This window comes from Salvelinus namaycush, chromosome 16 (assembly GCF_016432855.1).
Source record: "Salvelinus namaycush isolate Seneca chromosome 16, SaNama_1.0, whole genome shotgun sequence".
NCBI lineage: Eukaryota > Metazoa > Chordata > Actinopteri > Salmoniformes > Salmonidae > Salvelinus > Salvelinus namaycush.
This window is the reverse complement of record NC_052322.1, coordinates 11,827,500-11,848,448: the sequence shown is the minus strand read 5'-3', so window position 1 is coordinate 11,848,448 and position 20,949 is coordinate 11,827,500. Positions and strand designations below refer to the sequence as shown.

At 41.5% G+C, this 20,949-nt stretch overlaps 1 protein-coding gene across 1 annotated transcript; it reads left to right on the top strand.

Annotated features, from left to right (window-relative positions):
* Positions 1–3,592: 3,592 nt before the first annotated feature.
* ppardb (peroxisome proliferator-activated receptor delta b) lies at positions 3,593–19,097 on the top strand. The gene is made up of 8 exons (XM_039010448.1): positions 3,593–3,919; positions 5,794–6,246; positions 6,460–6,611; positions 7,246–7,384; positions 10,569–10,771; positions 13,060–13,266; positions 17,720–17,963; positions 18,304–19,097. Exons 2-8 carry the CDS (start codon positions 5,868–5,870, stop codon positions 18,549–18,551), a joined length of 1,572 nt encoding a protein of 523 aa, XP_038866376.1. The 5' UTR covers positions 3,593–3,919; positions 5,794–5,867; the 3' UTR covers positions 18,552–19,097.
* Positions 19,098–20,949: the final 1,852 nt, after the last annotated feature.

Sequence of the window (20,949 nt, the reverse complement as noted above, 5' to 3'; positions counted from 1 at the left end):
ACCTCGTCCCCAGGCTCAATTGAGCTGGCTGGTGGACCAGATTAAATGGTTTGGAATCTAGTTTTTGCTCGCCACTTTGTCTGTCTCCATTAAAAGTATTATCAAATGATAACGGGTTGGGCTCGATATACAAACAGAGAAGACTGATTTGTAGAGGGAAACTAATGCAAACTGCTTCTGTGGTGTCTATTTCCTGTTTCCGTTGTAAGTCAACAGACATGTAGAGATCAAGGCTCTTTCTGGGGTGCCTGCCTTACCTACATATTATGCAACATTGACGTGGCAGTTTCTCAATGTTTGTGTCTAATTCAGGGTATTCTCTTCCTTTTTATTTGAGTGCATCCATTGCATTATTTACACTGAGTGTACAAAATATTAGGAACACCTTCCTAATATTCAGTTGCACTCCCTTTTGCCCTCAACAGCCTCAATTCGTCGGGGCATAGACTCTACAAGGTGTCGAAAGCGTTCCACAGGGATGCTGGCCCATGTTGACTCCAATGCTTTCCACAGTTGTGTCAAGTTCACTGGATGTCCTTTGGGTGGTGAACAATTCTTGATACACACAGGAAACTGTTGAGCGTGACAGACCCAGCAGCGTTGCAGTTCTTGACACAAACCAGCGTGCCTGGCACCCAGTACCATACCCAGTTTAAAAGGCACTTAAATATTTTGTCTTGACCATTCACCCTCTGAATGACAGATATGAGTGCAAAGAACCTTGGCATGACCCTGGACAACACTCTGTTCTCTGCAAACATCAAGGCAGTGACTTGCTCCTGCAGGTTCATGCTCTACAACAGGAAGCGGCACAGGTCCTAATCCAGGCACTTGCCATCTCCCATCCAGACTACTGGAACTCTCTGTTAGATGGGCTCCCCGCTTGTGCCATCAAACCCCTGCAACTTATCCAGAATGCCGCAGCCGCCTGGTGTTCGACATTCTTCTTCTTCTTTGGTATCATGTCGTTCACATATTTTGTTTGTGCATGCCGCCATCTACTGTAGTGTGTGTTCAATCACCTTACATTTTGTTATACAAAAATAAAAAGGGGGAAAAATTAAGAAATAATAATATGCACCACCACCTACACCTATTTTTCACTATTTCATTTTTTAAATATTTTAATCACCATCCCATTCCACTATTTTGAACCTATCTGGTTCATGCCACTTGCCTGGGAGGACGGGACACCACCACTTCACACACCCTGTAACTCTTCTGAAGTCAAATCTCGTATACACAAATACTTCTCTGCAGCTGCCACCACAACATCTATTTTTTGTGATTTACATTCCATTTCTGTGGTACAGTTGATAACCATTGTTATGAACGCTAAGAAGCCAACCTTACTAAAGCATACAGTGTATCCTTCGATGGCCTATCCCTCTGTGCTGGCACAGATCCACTCCTCACATGGATCCTCTCAGGATGTCTCACCGTTGACGCATCCTCCTCTACTTTCTTCACTGCCTCAGCATACAACACATTCTGCACTACTCTGACGCTGGCCAGCTCCACCTGCCTCTCTCGCACCGGACACTTCCGATCCCCAGCAACATGGGCACCCCTACAGTTGACACACAACTTTATTCCCCGAAACTACACAATCCTCTATCTCATGCACTCCTGCACACTTCCCACATCTTGGAATCTCCCTCCTACACACTGCTGTGACATGACCATAGCCGCAATGGATTCGGCACAAATGCTCTAACGGGATAACTGATATATCCTAACAAGACTTTGTCAGGTAAAAAGACTCAAAACTCAAAAAGGACTGACAGTTTCCCCACCGGGTCTGCGTTGCAGCAAACGGCAGGCATCACAAACACCAGGAATCTTCAACTTCTCCACCTGCACACTTAACACTGCCCCAGAAATCACTGCATTCAATGATGCCCTATTCCTAAGTGCAAAGCAAGAAACAGATCTTGGCCCAAGTTGCTTGACATGGAGCGCCCGCTCCCTCTGGTCCAAAGAAAATATCACAAGTCCACTTCAGGTTACCTTCACTGATTCAACTGCTCCCAACTTCTTTCCTAGCCACCCTAAAACCGCACATGGATCCGCCAAAAGGCAAGGATTTTCACCTAAAATGACATACCCAAATCAAACTGCCTGTAGCTCAGTACCTGAAGCAAGGATATGCATATGCTTGATACCATTTGAAAGGAAACACTTTGAAGTTTGTGGAAATGTGTAATGTAGGAGAATATAACACATTAGATCTGGTAAAAGATAATACAAACAAAAAAACATGCGTTTAAAAAAAATTGTTCCATCATCTTTGAAATGCAAGAGAAAGACCATAATATAATATTGCAGTTTGGGTGCAATTTAGATGATGCAGTGTGCGCGCAAAGTTTCAGATAGATCCAGTAAAGCATTGCAATACTGGACAATATTTCTTATCAAGTCTGCCCAAATGTGCCAAATTGGTCAATTGATTTAATTTCAAGTACATAACTAGAGAACATACAAAAATGATATGGTAACACAACATTTAAGTTTACACACTCCCAGGAATGTCATACATGATAGATCATTAGCTTATACATTAACTTTCACACATCTAGATGGCCAGGGTGGGTGTGGAGCCAGAGACAGCAGGGGTTCAAACTGTAGAACCCAGTTCCCACATTTGAATATAAAAATTGATTTTATCAAACAAAACTGCTACATTTTATATCTGGGACCTTCAGGATGACAAATCAGAGCAAGATTACTGAATGTAAGTACATTATTTACCTTCAGAGGTGAATGTATCAAACCAGTTGCCATGATACCTTTTTTGTTGTTGTTGTGCACTCTCCTCAAACAATAGCATAACATTTCACTGTAATAGCAACTGTAAATTGGACAGTTTTGTCTATGTCCTGGAAAGTTGGCTATTACTTCCAACATCATGCTAATCATATTAGTGCCCGTTAGCTCAACGGTCCTAGTCGTGGTCTTGCACATGGCTCACTCATTTTGCACTTGACACCAATCTTCTTCGACACCACATCTGGAGAAAAAAAATCGCCATCTTCCACAAATTCAAATCTCTGCTTTCCTTATTCTCTTTAACCTCTTATTCCTCTTCTCCCAACATGGCTTGCGGCCTGTCCTCCACCGTGACCACCGGTGTTCAACCTTCCAAAGTAATCCCATGTCACCCCTCTATTTTTTCACTAGCATTGACTTTGCTGATAAATATTTTGTTGGGGTAAAATGTACTTGATATGATTGTGATGTGTTGTCTCACCTGGCTATCTTAAAATGAATGCACTAACTGTAGGTCTGCTAAATTACTAAAATGTAAAATGAGGGGAACTCAGGGTAGTCACTAGTTACCACAGCCACAAAGTCATAAACCTCGCCTATTTCTAACATTTATATTCTTCAATTTTGATTTTAAACCTAACCATAACCGTAACCACACTGCTAATCTAATGCTAACCCAAACCTTAAATTAAGACTAAAAAGCTAATTTTTGTTTTCCTGAATTTTTACGATAAAGCCAATTTTGCCTTTGTGATTTTGTAACGTTAACTAGTGGAAGCAGGCACTCAGAGGGCAACAGCGGGGCGCAGAGAAGGTTGACTGAGTGAGGTGTATGATTCACACTGGGCTAACAGTAGTTAGCAAGAGCTCACTGAAAAGTTTGATACAAAATGTACTTTAACCAGCCAGCTACCAGACACGGAGACTGTACTGCAAGCATACAGGACAGACTATTTGACAGCATTGACAGATGAATTGGGATTTTTTTTTTTACAAGTTCAGAGCTAGCTAACGTAAGCTAGCTAGCGTTAGCTAGCTGCTATCAAACAACACCGCATAGCCAGCGAATCGAATCAAGTGCTAATGGACACGACTAGGTAACTTCACCGGTACACATTCTTTGGAAAAGTAAGCAACACCATTGAGAAAGGTAAGAATGGACTAACGGTTAGCTGCCATGCCATGCTAGGCTAGCTAGTTAGCTATATTCACCAAGACAAAAACAACAACAGTTCAATTTATTCACTAGTTTGTCTTTTGCCTCTGGTCTGTACTCGGAACTATCAGACATTGTTTATTTAGGATGATTGCTTTTTTGTCACTATAGTTAAGTCTATAGATTTATTTCAATTAATGTTTGCATTTTCTGTCAATGTGCTTTTTGAATGCATGTTTTGGGATATGGAATTTGGATTCAATCAAATCTACCAGTCATGATTTTAACAGAAAAGTCTCATGATAAGCCTATATTGCTGACCTACTGTTGGTCAGACCCGCTGAACTTATGAGCCTACTTGACATCAAAGCAACATTTGGTGTTGGAAGAGGCTGCATTGGGAAGAGGATTCATCAGAGATGTTTGTGATGCACTCACTCGTAAACACTTTTTTGTGTGTCATGTATACTTATATTGTGCTATTTTCGACCCTGTCTGTGCCAATCAATGGTGCCAAGCCCTTTAGAATGACTCACACAAAGCACAGCAGCAGATATTCTGAGAACCAGCATGACAGGTTATTAGCTAAGTGACAAGTCTGAACGGGTGTTTGAACAGTAATTTCCTACAGGTTTTTTTTCTGTACTAGACTTGTTCTATTGAGTAATAGCCTAGAATTGGTATTAAACGAAACATTTGTTGTCTCTTCACCGAGTCAAAGAAAAAGGAACGTTTTGACAAGTGTGGCACTCAGGTTGGTTTTGCTGAAACCTCAGACTTACCATGGTTACCCCATTGCTATTCAGTCTGAAAGAAGTTTGCCTAAAAAAAGTATATACAAGTCAGAATGTTGATTTAAAATGATATTTACACATACTTTACTGGTTGTACATGCTGTTGGTCCTTTTGGCGATAGGAAGTGGATATTGGGTATCCACAGGAAAGTCTTGTTTACTCTGATTTTTGCTGCTCCAGTAGGTTCTGTTGCTTGCATTTTCAATCTCCTGACACATGCATGTGATGCATGTGATGCACAATATGTAAACAATAGCTGAATGTTACCAAAAGTAGTGGACCTAAGCAAGTTAACTCGCAATCAGCTGTGAAATTTGCCAGCAGATAGCGTGGGACAACATTTGGTCTGTGGTTCGGTTAGGCTCGGCCATATCGTGCAAGTGTTTGTCATATGCGAATTGCTTCAGTATTGAAAAAAAGATACCGGAATTTTGTATTTATTTTTATTTATCCGTTATTTTACCAGGTAAGTTGACTGAGAACATGTTCTCATTTACAGCAACGACCTAGGGAATAGTTACAGGGGAGAGGGGCATGAATGAGCCAATCGTAAAAATACAAAAGATATACAGACCATAGGGACAATATCGGGTAAAGTACGTTGAAATTAAGTTTGTTCAACATTCTGACTTGTAATGGGACTGTTTGGGAATACTGAGCCTACATGTTAGAGACGAGAGTGTATGTATTTTACTCTTGGATTCTAAAAGAGGTTAAGGTTGGTTATGAGACTAGTGTTTGATTGCTGCACTAGCAGAGACAGTTGAGCTCACTCTTGCTCTCTCACCCTCTCTCTAATCCTACAACAAAGAACCCCAATAACTAGGTCATGTTCATTAGGCACCAAAACAGAAGGAAACAGTCTGAAACAGGGAGGGCCTACCAGGACTTGTCCAATAAGTATTGCACATTTTTTTGTTTCAAATGTTTAGCTACAGTTTGCCATAATAACTCTACCTGGGTTTCCTTTTGATATGAACCTAGTGATCCATTCAGTCATATGTCAAGTATATGGAGACGTAGATAGGTCTTTAAATGTTGTTGCATAATTACGCTGTTCTTTACCTTAACAGGGGAGACCATGTCAGCAACATCATGACAGACAGGGAAGAGGCGCTTTAGCACCCTGACCACAAGGTAAGGAGCCATGGATGTGTTACAGCAGCTACCTTCCCCTGAGCACCTTGAACAGGTGAATGGGGAGACTAGGACAGGCCCGCAGCCCCTATGTGGCCCAAACTCTCCACATCCCCTGGACACAGCAGCTGATGATATATGGACTGCAAGGGAGGTTGAGGCAGTGGCCCCTGACTTTGGAGGGTTGACGGACCTGCAGGAGCTGGGGGTTGAGGAGGGTGAAGGCAGTGGGGCGGAGAGGCCGAGGTCCCCCATCTCGAGGGTATCATGGAATGGGACTGGCAGCCAACAGAATGGAGAGAATGGAGGAGGGGAAGAGGAGAGACTGGAGAAGGACAAGACTAGCTACAGCAGACAAGACAGTCCTGCTGCTGATAACAACTATACAGGTAAAAGAGAGTAAATTAAATACATGTCATTGGTTATATTTGAAATAATACCCTAAGTGGGATGTGATATGCTTCACTGAAATATTTTGGACTTATAGTGAATACATCAGCAGACCAGAGCATATGGGTATGGCCTGGTCCCAGATCAGTTTAAGCTGGTAATACGAGTCTCTCGTACGACAATCAGATGGGTGTTGTCTCTCTGTGTGCCAGACCTGTCTCACACGTCGTCTCCCTCGCTGTCGGAGCAGCTGCGTCTGGGACGGGATGAGGCCACAGGCCCTGGTATCAACGTGGAGTGTAGGATCTGTGCTGACAAAGCTTCAGGGTTCCACTACGGTGTGCATGCCTGCGAGGGCTGCAAGGTGAGAGATTTCACAAGTCTACCAATGGGGCTTAATAATCAGAAAACAAATTTGCTTAATGTTCTTAGGTCTTAAATCCTGGAGGTTTTGTCATGGCTTCTAACAGCCTCAAACTGGCTTGAGCTTAGCTTGAGTTTAGTTGGTGTCCTATGTTGCAGCATTCCAGTCCGGTAGCCCTTTCCTGCAGTCAAATGACCTAGTGGCCTCATGGGTGGAATGTTATCCATATTATTCATAATTAAACATTATTTGAAATAACTCGTCGAAAATCCGGTCTTTCTATGTCCAACAATTTTGTTATATTTCAGTTTTCTGTGATGAATATTAAGTGTAATATTGGGATGCAAACTTAATATTGAATACATTTCAACTATATCTGACATGGTCCAGGTGTCTTCTTTTTTTTAAACCCATAACCATGTGTGTGAGGTGTTTACTTTTGTTTCAAAGTAGATTTGTTTAAGACTACCACTCTGTGTGACCCAAATTTAGCCCACTGCAACTCAAGTTCAATGGCCATAATGTGTGACTTGTGGTAAATGCAGTGTTATATCTGTCTTCCCTGTAATGCCTTCAATTGTAAATAAACTGAACTCGCTCGCTCTCTCTCCCCTGTGTGTATCATGTGGTCTAGGGCTTCTTCCGGCGGACCATTCGGATGAAGCTGGAGTACGAGCGCTGTGAGAGAGCCTGTAAGATCCTGAAAAAGAACCGTAATAAGTGCCAATACTGCCGCTTCCAGAAGTGTCTGGCCCTGGGCATGTCCCATGACGGTGAGAGGAGACCGTTAATGGGTGTTTCAGGGTCTGGAAATACTTGATCCTTTTACAGTTTAAGGGCCAGTTTCCCAGACGCAGATAAAGCCCTGGACTGAATGGAGAATCTTAATCTGTGTTTTGAAAACTGTCCCTAAGAACTACTGATAATGTGTTTCAATATTAACAATATTAATTGATGAAACTCTTGAACCTCATTTTGGTGGGGCTATACAGTGCATTTGAAAAGTGCAGCCTTATTCTCATTTTTTAAAATTTTAAATACCCCATAATGACAAAGAAAACATGTTTTTCGAAATGTATTAAAAATAAAAACTATCACATTTACATAAGTATTCAGACCCTTTACTCAGTACTTTGTTGAAGCAACGTTGGCAGCAATTATAGCCTCGAGTCTTCTTGGGTATGATGCTACAAGCTAGGCGCACCAGCATTTGGGGAGTTTTTCCCATTCTCTGCAGATCCTCAAGTTTTGTCAGGTTAGATGGGGAGCGTCAGAGCACAGTTATTTTTATGCCTCTCCAGAGATGATTGATCGGGTTTAAGTCTGCCCTCTGGCTGGGACACTCAAGGTCATTCAGAGACTTGTCCCGAAGCCACTCCTACGTTGTTTTGGCTGTGTGCTTAGGGTTGTTGTCCTTTTGGAAGGTGAACCTTCACCCCCAGTCTGAGGTCCTCAGCGCTCTGGAGCAGGTTTTCATCAATGATCTCTCTGTACTTTGCTTCATTAATCTCTCCCTCGATCCTGACTAGTCTCCCAGTCCCTGCCGCTGAAAAACATCCCCACAGCATGATGTTGCCACCACCATGCTTCACCCGTAGGGATGGTCCCAGGTTTCTAACAGATGTGATGCCTGGCATTTACATATTTTTTTTTTCTTCACCTTTATTTAACCAGGTAGGCTAGTTGAGAACAAGTTCTCATTTGCAACTGCGACCTGGCCAAGATAAAGCATAGCAATTCGACACATACAACAACACAGAGTTACACATGGAATAAACAAAACAAACAGTCAATAATACAGTAGAAAAATAAGTCTATATACAATGTGAGCAAATGAGGTGAGATAAGGGAGGTAAAGGCAAATAAAGGCCATTGTGGCGAGGTAAATACAATATAGCAAGTAAAACACTGGAATGGTAGATTTGCAGTGGAAGAATGTGCAAAGTAGGAATAATGGGGTGCAAAGGAGCAAAATAAATAAATAAATACAGTAGGGGAAGAGGTAGTTTTCTGGGCTAAATTATAGATGGGCTATGTACAGGTGCAGTAATCTGTGAGTGGCTCTGACAGCTGGTGCTTAAAGCTAGTTAGGGAGATAAGTGTTTCCAGCTTCATAGATTTTTGCAGTTCGTTCCAGTCATTGGCAGCAGAGAACTGGAAGGAAAGATGACCAAAGGAGGAATTGGCGTTGGGGGTGACCAGTGAGATATACCTGCTGGAGCGCGTGCTACGGGTGGGTGCTGCTATGGTGACCAGTGAGCTGAGATAAGGCTGGGTTTTACCTAGCAGAGACTTGTAGATAACCTGTAGCCAGTGGGTTTGGCGACGAGTATGAAGCGAGGGCCAACCAACGAGAGCGTACAGGTCGCAATGGTGGGTAGTGTATGGGGCTTTGGTGACAAAACGGATGGCACTGTGATAGAGTGTTGGAGGCTATTTTATAGATGACATCACCGAAGTCGAGGATCGGTAGGATGGTCAGTTGTACGAGGGTATGTTTGGCAGCATGAGTGAAGGATGTTTGTTGCGATATAGGAAGCCGATTCTAGATTTAATTTTGGATTGGAGATGCTTAATGTGAGTCTGGAAGGAGAGTTTACAGTCTAACCAGACACCTAGGTATTTGTAGTTGTCCACGTATTCTAAGTCAGAGCCGTCCAGAGTAGTGATGTTGGACGGGCAAACAGGTGCGGGCAGTGATCGGTTGAATAGCATGCATTTAGTTTTACTTGCATTTAAGAGCAGTTGGAGGCCACGGAAGGAGAGTTGTATGGCATTGAAGCTCGTCTGGAGGTTAGTTAGCACAGTGTCCAGAGGGGCCAGAAGTATACAGAATGGTGTCGTATGCGTAGAGGTGTATCAGAGAATCACCAGCAGCAAGAGCAACATCATTGATGTATACAGAGAAGAGAGTCGGCCCGAGGATTGAACCCTGTGGTACCCCCATAAAGACTGCCAGAGGTCCGGACAACAGGCCCTCCGATTTGACACACTGAACTCTATCAGAGAAGTAGTTAGCATTCAGTTCAGTCTTGATTTTATTAGACCAGAGAATCTTGTTTCTCATGGTCTGAGAGTCCTTTAGGTGCCTTTTGGCTAACTCCAAGCTGGCTGTCATTTGCCTTCTACTGAGGAGTGGCTTCCATCTGACCACTCTACCATAAAGGCCTGATTGGTGGAGATGGTTGTCCTTCTGGAAGGTTCTCCCATCTCCACAGAGGAAATCTGGAGCTCTGCCGGAGTGACCATCGGGTTCTTGGTCACCTCCCTGACCAAGGCCCTTCTCCCCAGATTGCTCAGTTTGGCCGGGCATCCAGCTCTAGGAAGAGTGTTGGTGGTTCCAAACTTCTTCCATTTAAGAATGATGGAGGCCACTGTGTTCTTGGGGACCTTCAATGCTGAAGAAATGTTTTGGTACCCTTTTGGTACCCGACACAATCCTGTGTCGGAGCTCTAAGGACGACTCCTTTGACCTCATGGCTTGGTTTTTGCTCTGACATGCACTGTCAACTATGGGACCTTATATAGACAGGTGTGTGCCTTTTCCAAATCATGTCCAATCAATTGAATTTACCACAGGTGGACTTCAATCAAGTTGTAGACTTGCAAACAAGATGCATCTGAGCTCTATTTAGAGTCTCATAGCAAAGGGTCTGAATAATTATGCCAATAAGGTATTTCAGTTTTTTATATTTTTATATCTTTTCACATATTTCTAAAAACCTGTTTTTGCTTTGTCATTATGGGGTATTGTGTGTAGATTGATGAGGAAAACAATACATTTAATTTTAGAATAACAAAATGTGGGAAAAGTCAAGGGTTAGGAATACTTTCCAAATGCACTGTACAGCTTTCAATGCTACTGTCTACCCAGCGATCTAATATGGCTGTATGCACGATGCTAACCTGTCTGTTTCACCTTCAATGCTAACACTACTCTGCCTGTTCGCCCGGCAGCGATCCGGTATGGGCGTATGCCGGGGGCTGAGAAGAAGAAGCTAGTGGCTGGCCTGCTAGCGGAGGAGCTGGACCCCCACCACCTTGGTGGCTCAGACCTCAAGACCCTGGCTAAACAGGTGTACCAAGCCTACCTGAAGAACCTCATTATGACCAAGAAGAAAGCCCGCAGCATCCTCACCGGCAAGACCAGCTGCACATCGGTACGCTCACTGTTATGTAAATATACACTGAGTGTGCAAAACATTAGGAACACCTGCTCTTTCCGTTACAGACTGACCAGGTGAATGCTATGATGACTTATTGATGTCACCTGTTAAATCCACTTTAATCAGTGTAGATGATGGGGAGGAGACAGGTTAAAGAAGGATTTTTAAGCCTTGTGACAATTGAGACATGGATTGTGTATGTGTGCTATTCAGAAGGTGAATGGGCAAGACACAAGATCAAAGTGCCTTTGAACGAGGTGTGGTGGTAGGTGCTGTTTGAGTGTGTCAAGAACTGCAACGTTGCTGGGTTTTTCACGATCAACAGTTTCCCATGTGTATCAAGAATGGTCCACCACCCAAAGGACATCAAGCCATCTTGACACAACTGTGGGAAGGATTGGAGTCAACATGGGCTAGTATCCCTGTGGAACGCTTTCGACACCTTGTAGAGTCCATGCCTGACATTTTAAGGCTGTTCTGAGGGAAAAAGGGGGGTGCAACTCAATATTAGGAAGGTGTAACTAATATTTTCTACACTCAGTGTTGACGCCCTTGATAAAGATGAGCAAAAAAGACTACAAAATAAATAAAACAAATACTGAGCTATATTGTATGCTCCAAAACATTTGAAAATTATATTATTTTATACTAATACAATTGCTCAGTTGTTTTAATAAAAAGGATGGTGGTCAAAATTATTGGCACCCCTGTTTTCAATACTCCAGCATCCTCCCCTGGCGAGGATAATGACAGATTTTTCTATAATGTTTTTATGAGATTGGAGAACACATTGGGAGAGATCTTAGACCATTCCTCCATACAGAATATTTCCATATCCTTGATATCCTTCGTCTGCGGTTTTGGACTGCCCTCTTCAATTCAAACCACAGGTTTACAATGGGGTTCAAGTCCAAAGAGTGAGATGGCCATTGCCAAATTATGAATTTTGTGGTCAATTAATAATTTCTTTGGATTTTGATGTGTGCTTAGGGTTACTGTCTTGCTGGAAGATCCAGTTGTGGCCAAGTGTCAGCCTCCTGGTAGAGGCAACCAGGTTTTTGGCAGAAAATGTTCTGGTACTTGGTAAATTCATGATGCCTTTGCCCTTAACAGGAACCCCAGGACAAGTGGAAGCAAAATAGCCCCATAACATAAAATATCCCAACCATCTTTTACTGTAGGTATGAGGTACTTTTCTGCAAATGCTTCCGTTCTTCAACCCACCACTGTGTTTCATGTCATCTGACCATAGCACCGGTTTCAATCCAAGTGCTAGTGCCGTTTATCGAACTCCAGGCGGTGCTGTGTTCAGGTGATATGAAAATAGAGCTGTTTGGCCAAAAACCTGGTTTGGCCACAAGTGGATCTTCCAGCAAGACAACAGCCCCAAGCACACATCAAAATCCACAAAGAAATGGTTAATTGACCACAAAATCTAAATTTTGCATTGACTATCTCACTCCTCGGACTTGAACCCCATTGCAAAACTGTGGTTTGAATTGAAGAGGGCAGTCCATAAGCGCAGACAAAGGATATCAAGGATCTGGAAAGATTCTGTATGGAGGAATGGTCTAAGATCTCTCCCAATGTGTTCTCCAATCTCATAAAACATAATAGAAACGGGCTCAGTGTCATTATCCTCACAAGGGTAGGGTGATGGAGTACTGAAAACGGGTGCCAATCATTTTAACCCTTATCTTTTGGGGTATTTTTATTTTAGTATAAAATAATATATGAACATAATGTAGCTGTATTTGTATGATTTATTTTATACAGTCTTTTTTGCTAATCTTTATCAACGGTGCCAATAATTTTGGACCTGACCTTGCATGGGTATTGGTTACACCTCCGGTTAGAACCTTTAGAACACACTCTCTGAGCTTCATTATGAGGAAGACTTTTCTGGTTGCACCAAGGTAGGATACGCCTTCCAAGCTGAACCAATGATGTGTATGTTTATGGTCATAACTCACAACAACTCCGCTGAGCTTGGATGAGGGGGAAGGCTTTTCTGGTTGCACCAATGTAGATGCATATTACTAGTAACCTCCTCATGGAAATATTTAGTGGCTGATTATTTGTAGAGCTCTTTAGTTTTTAATTAGCCTCTTATCAATCTGTTTTTCGTAATGAGTTTTAACTTGTCATTAACAATTACATATAGCTTTTTTGTCTCCCGAGACCTATAAGAGCAAGGATTTTTGTTTAGCTGAATAGTTTTTAAAGAAAAGGAAGACCAGACTGTTAAAAGATGAATGCTTTCTCTCTCTCTCCCCCGGCAGCCATTTGTGATCCATGATGTGGACACCCTGTGGCAAGCAGAGAGTGGTCTAGTGTGGAACCAGTTAATCCCGGGCGCGCCCCTCACAAAGGAGATAGGGGTACACGTGTTTTACCGCTGTCAGTGCACCACGGTGGAGACGGTACGAGAGCTAACTGAGTTCGCCAAGAACATCCCAGGGTTTGTGGATCTCTTCCTCAACGACCAGGTATGGCATGGACCACGGTCTTCTCAACAGAGCTTACTAACGCTAGTCTTTTTTTCATTTTTTTTAAGGGGTGGATCAGCTTTAAAATTGCGGATAGATTGTTGCTCCCATCAATGTAATTGTCTGCATCATTTCCAATCCCCCATATATTTCTGGGGTAAATTTATATATACAGTTGAAGTCGGAAGTTTACATACACTTAGGTTGGAGTCATTAAAACTCATTTTTCAACCACTCCACAAATTTCTTGTTAACAAACAATAGTTTTGGCAAGTCGGTTAGGACATCTACTTTGTGCATGACACAAGTAATTGTTTACAGACAGATTATTTAACTTATAGTTCACTGTATCACAATTCCAGTGGGTCAGAAGTTTACATACACAAAGTTGACTGTGCCTTTAAACAGCTTGGAAAATTCCAGAAAATGACATCATGGCTTTAGAAGCTTCTGATAGGCTAATTGACATCATTTGAGTCAATTGGAGGTGTACCTGTGGATGTATTTCAAGGCCTACCTTCAAACTCAGTGCCTCTTCGCTTGACATCATGGGAAAATCTAAAGAAATCAGCCAAGACCTCAGAAAAAAAATTGTAGACCCCCACAAGTCTGGTTCATCCTTGGGAGCAATTTCCAAACGCCTGAAGGTACCACGTTCATCTGTACAAACAATAGTACACAAGTATAAACACCATGAGACCACGCAGCCATCATACCACTCAGGAAGGAGACGTGTTCTGTCTCCTAGAGATGAGCATACTGTGGTGCGAAAAGTGCAAATCAAATCAACAACAGTAAAGGACCTTGTGGAGATGCTGGAGGAAACGGGTACAAAAGTATCTATATCCACAGTTAAACGAGTACTATATCGACATAACCTGAAAGGCCGCTCAGCAAGGAAGAAGCCACTGCTCCAAAACCGCCATAAAAAGCCAGACTACGGTTTGCAACTGCACATGGGGACAAAAATCGTAATTTTTGGAGAAATGTCCTCTGGTCTGATGAAACAAAAATAGAACTGTTTGGCCATAATGACCATTGTTATGTTTGGAGGAAAAAGGGGGAGGCTTGCAAGCCGAAGAACACCATCCCAACCGTGAAGCACGGGGGTGACAGCATCATGTTGTGGGGATGCTTTGCTGCAGGAGGGACTGGTGCACTTCACAAAATAGATGGCATTATGAGGACGCAAAATTATGTGGATATATTGAAGCAACATCTCAAGATATCAGTCAGGAAGTTAAAGCTTGGTCGCAAATGGGTCTTCCAAATGGACAATGACCCCAAGCATACTTTGAAAGTTGTGGCAAAATGGCTTAGGGACAACAAAGTCAAGGTATTGGAGTGGCCATCACAAACCCTGACCTCAAACCTGTAGAAAATTTGTGGGCAGAACTGAAAAAGCGTGTGCGAGCAAGGAGGCCTATAAACCTGACTCAGTTACACCAGCTCTGTCAGGAGGAATGGGCCAAAATTCACCCAACTTATTGTGGGAGACTTGTGGAAGGCTACTCGAAACGTTTGACCCAAGTTAAACTATTTAAAGGCAATGCTACCAAATACTCATTGAGTGTATGTAAACTTCTGACGCTTTGGGAATGTGATGAAAGAAATAAAAGCTCAAAAAAGTAATTCTCTCTACTGATTATTCTTTCACATTCTTAACATAAATTGGTGATCCTGACTGACACAAGACAGGGAATTTTTACTAGGATTGAATGTCAGGAATTGTGAAAAACTGAATTTAAATGTATTTGGGTAAGGTGTATGTAAACTTCCGACTTCAACTGTACATGCATATATACACACGCACATAAAAATTAATGCATAGAAAATCTTTGGAGGGAGCTGAAAGTCCATATTGCCCAGCGACAGCCCCGAAACCTGAAGGATCTGGAGAAGGTCTGTATGGAGGAGTGGGCCAAAATCCCTGCTGCAGTGTGTGCAAACCTGGTCAAGAACTACAGGAAACGTATTATCTCTGTAATTGCAAACAAAGGTTTCTGTACCAAATATTAAGTTCTGCTTTTCTGATGTATCAAATACTTATGTCATGCAATAAAATGCATATTAATTACTTAAAAATCATACAATGGGATTTTCTGGATTTTTGTTTTAGATTCCGTCTCTCACAGTTGAAGTGTACCTATGATAAAAATTACAGACCTCTACATGCTTTGTAAGTAGGAAAACCTGCAAAATCGGCAGTGTATCAAATACTTGTTCTCCCCACTGTATGTATGTATGTATACATATTGTATACATATATGTGTATATGTATTTATGTATACATATATGTGTATGTATATATGTGTGTGTATGTAACATTCTATTGGTTGCAAGAATTTTGTATAATTTAAATGGGAAAATTCGAAGTTTTGAATCATGAATCATTCCAGTGCCATGGAATCTGTACATCCCAAATCTCTTCCCAACTAGTTTGCAATTTATTTGGAACAGCTGTCAATTTTTTGGTCCTTAAATTAAATTGGTATATGTTTTTATTTATCACAATTTTCTTAAACCATTTATGGTCTTTAATGCAGGGCTGACAGACAAGTTCCTTACTTTTTCCCCCCTTCCATTTGCCTCTTCCATTTTTGTGGGAATGCTGCGATTAGTTGGTTGTAATTTTGGGTAGAGCAGACATTTCCATATTTCTGTGTTAGCTACATGTGTGACAACTCCACCAGTCCTATTTATGATATCATTTACAAAAATTATACCTTTTTTTTTTAGATAATTTCTTTCTTTTGGGATTTGTATACCAAGTATGTCCACATCCCTGTCAGACCGTTTTATTGGTAAACTGCACGGTAATGTAAAAGTAGATTTTTTTTGTGACCCAATATGTAATATAGTGCATTTATCATAATTTGGTTTTAATCCAGAGAAATTAGCAAAAGTATCCAGAACCTCTATGAGGCCGTGGAGGGATCCAAATTGTGGATTTGAAAGAAAACAACATGAATCATCAGCGTACAATGACACCTTTGTTTTTAAGCCACGGATTTCTAATCCCTTAATATTATTGTTGGATCTAATTTTAACAGCTAATTTCGATGGCAATAATAAATAGATATGCTGATAGTGGACAACCTTGTTTTACTCCTCTTGGCAGTTTAAAACTTTCTGAGATGTAGCCATTATTTACTATTTTACACCTAGGGTTATGAAATGTAACTTTAACACATTTTATAAGAGATTCTCCAAAATTGAAATATCCTAGGCATTTAAATATAAACTCCAGTCATACTTTATCAAAAGCCTTTTCAAAATCGGCTATGAAAACTAGGCCTGGTTTCCCTGATATTTCATAGTATTCTATTGTTTCCAGTACTTGTCTTATATTATCTCCAATATATTGTCCATGTAAAAAACCTGTCTGACTAGAATGAATAATATCTGACAAAACCTTTTTTTATCCTATGCGCCAAGCATTTTGCTAAAATTTTTGCATCACAACTGAAGTGTAAGAGGTCTCCAATTTTTTTAAATGGACTGGATCTTTATATATACCACTTGGGTCCTGTTTCAGTAATAATGATATCAGACCTTCTTGTTGTGTGTCTGATAATCTACCGTTTATATAGGAGTGGTTAAAACATGTGAATAAAGTTTGGTGTACTTCCACTGGTATGCCATTCAGCCCTGGAGTTTTCCCAGCCTTAAAGGCTTTAATTGCATCAAGAAGTTCCTCCTCTAATTTGGCCTTCACATGAGTCTTTCTGTACAGATGTTCATTTTAAATGATTAATTGGGAAAAAATATTATAATTAGCTTCGGTTAGTGGAGATGGAGGAGACTGAAATGAAAACATTCTTAAAGTACTTCCTCTTTCAAGATATCATTCGGTGAATCATGCGTGACTCCACTTGTAACAAGTTTCAATAATAAAAATGGTAGCATTTCTATGTTGAAGATAAAAATAGATAATTTTGTGAATTTTTCCCCAAATTCTATCCAGTTCGCTTTATTTTTATAATATATTACACTGGATCTTACACTCATTCTTTTTGTTTTTCCTCTCATTTACACTGTGCCTCTGGTACAATTTTTATTGCTATCTACCTGTACTGTTAGTCCTTCAATATCCTTTGTTAATATGGACTCTTAATCTAAATTGCTTTTGTTTTATAGATGAGTACTGAATTGCATGGCCTCTAAAGGTACATTTTAAAAGTGTCCCATACAAAAAGGGGATCTGTACCTATGTTATGTCGGGGGAAAAAGCAAAAAAAGTAACCTTGTCTTTTCACTTATTGATTATCAACTTCATTTCTTGTCACACTCAGGGAAATGTACTGACATTAATGTAGAAATATCTCCCATAGTTATACGATGAAGTCATCATGCATTTTCTTTTGTCAACTGTTCAAACTGCTGTTAATGGCACTTTTACTTTGTTGTTGAATTCTAATTTCTCCCCTGTTTACCTGCCTGCTTCCATCAGGTGACACTACTGAAGTATGGCGTCCACGAGGCCATCTTCGCCATGCTGCCCTCCCTCATGAACAAAGATGGCCTCCTGGTGGCCAACGGGAAGGGCTTTGTGACCCGGGAGTTCCTGAGGAGCCTCCGTAAACCCTTCAGTGAGATCATGGAGCCCAAGTTTGAGTTTGCTGTGAAGTTCAATGCTCTGGAGCTGGATGACAGTGACCTGGCTCTGTTTGTGGCCATTATCATCCTGTGTGGAGGTATGGTATACTTTTGTACTAGTAGTATCACAGTAACTCTGACATTAGTACTGTTCTCCCCTAATAACCCTGGCTCCTAACGTTGTTCGTAGGCACTATTATCCTGTCTGGAATTGAGGGGGAGCTCTTTCTCAATTCATCTTTCCTCGATTCCTGGTATCCTCTCTCCTCACCTCTTTCTCAAAACACATTGGAGAATAAGATATGGTCCAATATGGTTGAGAAGGTGAGGAGATAGGATGCATGGAGTCACGAAAGCTTTTAGTGAGGTTGTGCTGTGAGTTGGCAGCTCTGTCACGTCTGTGGTCTACCCGTCTAACTATTCTCGATCTATCTGCAGACCGCCCGGGGCTAATGAACGTGAAGCAGGTAGAACAGAGTCAGGACGGTATTCTCCAGGCCTTGGACCAGCACCTGCAGGCCAACCACCAGGACTCCCTCTACCTTTTCCCCAAGCTGCTGAACAAGATGGCCGACCTCAGACAGCTGGTCACAGAGAACGCCCTGCTGGTGCAGAAGATCAAGAAGACAGAGTCAGAGACCTCTCTGCACCCTCTACTACAGGAGATCTATAAGGACATGTACTGACTGGACTAAACCAGACTGAACATGCACTGACTGGGCTAAACCAGACTGAACTGGACTGGGACTTGCTGCACCCGCTAGTGCAGGATTTCTACAAGGACATGTACTAGTCTCCTCAAAAGTAGTGCACAACATAGGGAATAGGGTGCCATTTCGGACACACCCCGAGTCTGCGACCTCATTGCTCCCGCTACTGCAGGAGCTCAACAAGAACATGACTGGACACAGTGGCCTAAACCGGACCAACTCGGACTAGACTGCTGCATCTGCTACTACAGGAATTGGACTAAACCAGATTTAACAGGATGGGACCGTACCTTGCTGCACTCTCTACTGTAGGAGATCTATAAAGACATTCATGTACTAGTCCTCCTCATAAGCAGAGCCACACTGTTCAATGCAATACTTTATTGTCCCCTTAGAGCGAACCCTGACTTAGCAAATAGTGTCCCCTTAGAGCAAATACTGACTGTTGTTGACAGCAATATGTTTACATAATGATGTTATGTATATATTAATGTACAATACCAGTCAAAAGTTTGGACACACCTACTCATTCCAGGGTTCTTCTTTATTTTTACTATTTTCTACATTGTAGAATAATGGTTTAGACATCAAAACTATGAAATAACACATATGGAATCATGTAGTAACCAAAAAAAGTGTTAAACAAATCAAAATATGTTTTAGATTTGAGATTCTTCAAAGTAGCCACCCTTTGACAGCTTTGCACACTCTTGGCATTCTCTCAAACAGCTTCATGAGGTAGTCACCTGGAATACATGGCAATTAACAGGCGTGCCTTGTTAAAAGTTAATTTGTGGAATTTCTTTCCTTAATGCGTTTGAGCTAATCAGTTGTGTTGTGACAAGGTAGGAGTGGCAAGAACAGCTCAAATAAGGGAAGAGAAACAACAGTCCATCATTACTTTAAGACATGAAGGTCAGTCAATCCGGAAAATTTCAAGAGCTTTGAATGTTTCTTCAAGTGCAGTCGCAAAAACCATCAAGTGCTATGATAAAACTCGTTCTCATGAGGACCGCCACAGGAAAGGAAGACCCAGAGTTACCTCTGCTGCAGAGGATAAGTTCATTAGAGTTAACTGCTCCTCAGATTGCAGACCAAATAAATGCACCTCAACATCAATTGTTCAGACTGCGTGAATCAGGCCTTCATGGCCGAATTGCTGCAAAGAAACCACTACTAAAGGATACCAATAAGAAGATGATACTTTCTTGGGGCAAGAACACGAGCAATTGACATTTGACCGGTGGAAATCTGTCCTTTGGTCTGAGTCCAAATTTGATATTTTTGGTTCCAACCGTCGTGTCTTTGTGAGACGCGGAGTAGGTGAACGGATGAGCTCCGCATGTGTGGTTCCAACCGTGAAGCATGGAGAAGGAGGTGTGGGGGTGCTTTGCTGGTGACGCTCAGTGATTTATTAGAATTCAGTGCCCACTTAACCAGCATGGCTACCGAAGCATTCTGCAGCGATACGCCATCCCATCTGGTTTGGGCTTAGTGGGACTATCATTTGTTTTCAACAGGACAATGACCCAAAACACACCTCCAGGCTGTGTAAGGGCTATTTGACCAAGAAGGAGAGTGATGGAGTGCTGCATCAGATGACCTGGCCTCCACAGTCCCCCGACCTCAACCAAATTGAGATGGTTTGGGATGAGTTGGATCGCAGAGTGAAGGAAAAGCAGCCAACAGTGCTCAGCATATGTGGGAACTCCTTCAAGACTGTTGGAAAAGCATTCCTCATGAAGCTGAGAGAATGCCAAGAGTGCAAAGCTGTCATCATATCAAAGGGTGGCTACTTTGAAGAATATAAAATATTATTTGATTTATCGTTTCATACACTACACTTTTTTGGTTACTACATGATTCCATGTGTTTTTTCTTAATTTTGATATCTTCACTATTATTCTACAATGTAGAAAATAGTACAAATAAAGAAAAATCCATGAATGAGTAGGTGTTCAAACTGCTGTAGGGATTTCGCTACAGCAGTTACACTAATGGAGGTACTAGACTAATTATGTAGAGCTCTTCTTCCAGAGTAATGTTGTGAATGGGTACTACTGCCCTAATTGAGTCTGTTGCCAAAACCTGGCAAACCTTTTTTTTAACAGGTTTCACTTCACATTATGAGTAAAATTTTGTCGTCTCATGAATGCATTTGGAGGTTTGCTGTTAAGGAAATTGTTTATTCAGGTTACAAAGTATTTATAAGTTCTAAAGAGACTATATAGAAGTTGCTTAACATGGTACAGGTCAAAAGGAAAACGGGAAACGGGTGTTAATCAATATGGATAGTGTTAGAGTTCGAAAAACAATTTATTTCTCTAACACAACATAAACTTGAGCCTCTATCCTTCCTTGGTTATACTGTATT